General features: G+C 25.1%; 1 protein-coding gene across 1 annotated transcript; it reads left to right on the top strand.

The window, feature by feature from the left end:
* Window positions 1-2,734, top strand: PRSY57_0816900 (hypothetical protein; the record flags this gene model as incomplete). The annotated part of the gene is made up of 1 exon (XM_020114732.1): window positions 1-2,734. A coding segment is annotated over one exon (2,734 nt), but the record flags the coding sequence as incomplete, so codon positions are not given.
* Between the last annotated feature and the right edge of the window lie 472 nt (window positions 2,735-3,206).

Here is a 3,206-nt window from a genome sequence, read left to right as displayed (position 1 = left end):
AAATAATAGAGACAATGATATAAATGTGGAAGGCATTAATTCTGATATTTCAAACAAAAAATTTCCACCCAAATTAAAAGCGATGAAACCCAAAATAAAAATACCTGAACCAAAATTTAAAGCAATAGAAATGAAAAGTGATGAAAAACAATCAATTATGAACAATGTTCAAAATGACATGAAAAAGATTATGCCAAAATTGAAATCCATCAAACCCAAAATAAAAATACCTGAACCAAAATTTAAATCATTAGAACAAACTATTAAAAAAGAAGACTCATATATGAAGTCTTCAAATACAAATAAGGAACCACCCAAGTCCATTATGAAACAATCCAGTACTAATAGTAATAATTCACAACCCATATTAAAAAGACTTCAAACATCCAAAAAAAAAGTGTCTATTGATTTAGTTGATGAGGATGATGATATATCAAATGAAAAAAATTTTAATAAAAATTCATTATTCAAAAATAAATATTATTCAAAAATAAATATTCTAGATAAATTAAAAAATGTTTGCTCCGACGAAATAAATAAGAATGAATCAAATGTGTCTACAAAAGATTCTATGGGAATAGGTAAAATATATTATTCCATAAAAGAAAAAGGAAAACCTTTTTATCCCTCATTTTCTTTCTCTATGAAAGAAAAAACCATAACAAATATTGGCACTGCGTCATTTTCACATGAATTGGCAAAACAAAATATAGGAAGTAACCAGCATATGAAACGTGACAACATATCAAGAAATGATCCTTCAAACGATATACAAAACAATTCAAATAATGGTCCAAAAAGGATATCAATGGAAAAAATCTGGAAAAATGATAATATATTAGAAAATAATCCAAATGTTAGACAAAAGAGAGAATCACATATAAAAATGTCAAATACATGTGGAGAAAATATCCTAGTAGGAATAAAAGGAAATAAATCCAACATAGGACCATTGACAACATTTAATGAAAGTAAATTAATTCAAGATACTCATTATATAAATGCTTTTTCTCGATTTAGTGGGAATTATGTAGGTAAAGTTACAGGACCTGCTCATCCTATATCTAACTTTGATAAAACTCCACAAAATATGAATGACAAAAAGACATGTGTTCAAAATGGTATTCATAATAATAGATGCGTGTGTAAGGGAGTACCACCACCCTTTTATGATTATCCTTATATGATGAATTATGCATACTGTAATAATGTATTATATAATGGTGGAATGGATAGTCACCCTTTTTATTTTTACCCTAGATGTTACTTACCTATGTATCCATATGATTATCCACATGATTATCCATATAATGAGACCGTACCATTTTATAATGATGAAAATGTTATACCAAACCGAGATCATATTAGTGCTTCCCATAAAACGACAAGAAGAAATAAAAGAGACGAAAGAAATAAACACAAGGGAAAAAATAACAAATTTGAAGACAATATGATTATAGCTGGGGGACATTTAAAACCATTACAATTTAGAAATGGAGCAGAGTGGAGTAAGAAGAATGACAAAAAAAAATGTAATAATGGTGAAAATGTATATTACGATGATGTTGATGAAGAGGAATATTTTGATTGGGATGAATATAATAATGAAGACAAATTCTACGAAGAACAAAATAAGATAAAACATAAACAGAAAAGTTCATATATTGGAAATTCAAAATGGTACGAAATTGAACAGAAATTGAATAATTGTCGAGGGGTCATAGAAGATGATAAACCACCAAAAGAAATAATTATAAAAAAAAAAAAAAATGTGAATGAAAAAAAAAAACTTTATTACGAAGATGAAACAAAATATTATGATGAGTATGAAAGTGAATATAGTAATACATATGATGGTGAATATAATGATGTATATATTTCTGATGATCAATTAATAAATCCGAAAATGTATAAAAATGGTGTATATAATAGAAGAAGATTAAGTAATAGAAATGAAAAGCATGGTTTGGAAGAAAACACATTGGAAGATACATATAATTTCAATTTTGATGATATATATAAGAATTACAGAATCGAATATTTAAATGAAAAACTTAAATGGGCTAACGAACATTTGAAAAAAAAGAAAAATAATAAATATAAGAAAAACCAAAAGGATGAAATTACCATAGATCAGGATAAAGCAAATGATCCTACTCTTATACAAGGATCACGAAAAAAGAATTTGGAACGTTTAGAAGATATAGCTCATTTATTTTTACCAAAACAGAAAAAACATGATAACATGTTTAATTTATCATTAAACATTTCGAAAATGTCTAATAATGATAAGGACGATATCATAAATATGCTTTTCTCTTGTCGAGAATTAGAAAAATTAATTGAAGAACAGCATTGTGTTTTGGATATGTTGGATAACGATTTACGAGAAGTTAATGCATCATTAAAGTTACCAGCAACTTGGGACAATTTGGAAAACTTTGAATTATTACAAGAAAATATTTTAAAGGAAGATGAACAAGGATTGCCAATAAATAATACTCCTTTTTTTATAAAAGGAAAGGTAGCACTAATACCGAAGGATATAAATACCTTTTTTGATGATGAAGTAAAAGGTGAATCAACAGGAAAAAAGGATTATTATGCTAGGCAAGTGGTTCAAATGGCAACTCAGGTGAATACTCCAACGCCTGTTAAATATGTTCCAAAATTTACGAAAGCAAAAGTAAAGCCCAAAGTGCCCTTGTTATTGAAAAATATTACTAAAGCTTAAAAATGGACAAATTAACGCACACAAATAAATACATACATACATACATACATACATACATATATATATATATATATATATATATATGTTATATTATTTGTTTTTATTTTAATATTCTTATGCCTTTTTTTTTTTTTTTTTTTTGTTCTTTCAAACAAAATGGTTAGCTAAATTTCATTTGTACTTTTTAAATGATCACTAATTTTAATTTTCTTTATTCTATATTTTGAATTTGTAAATTTTTTTGTTTTTATTATACTATTCTTTTAAATGTTCTTTTTATCCTATTACAACATATGTTGTTATACAGTTTATTACTGTTAATAAATTGGGTTATATTATAAAATATATGAACATATATATATATATATATATATATATTGTGTACATGTTTTTTTTTTTTTTTTGTTTTATTTTATTTTATTTTATTTTTTTTTTTTTTTTTTTTTTTTTTTTAGTTTTTTTTTTAAAAAAA

The sequence above is a fragment of the Plasmodium reichenowi genome, chromosome 8 (genome assembly GCF_001601855.1).
Source record: "Plasmodium reichenowi strain SY57 chromosome 8, whole genome shotgun sequence".
Classification (NCBI taxonomy): domain Eukaryota; phylum Apicomplexa; class Aconoidasida; order Haemosporida; family Plasmodiidae; genus Plasmodium; species Plasmodium reichenowi.
This window is presented reverse-complemented; position numbering and strand designations above follow the sequence as displayed.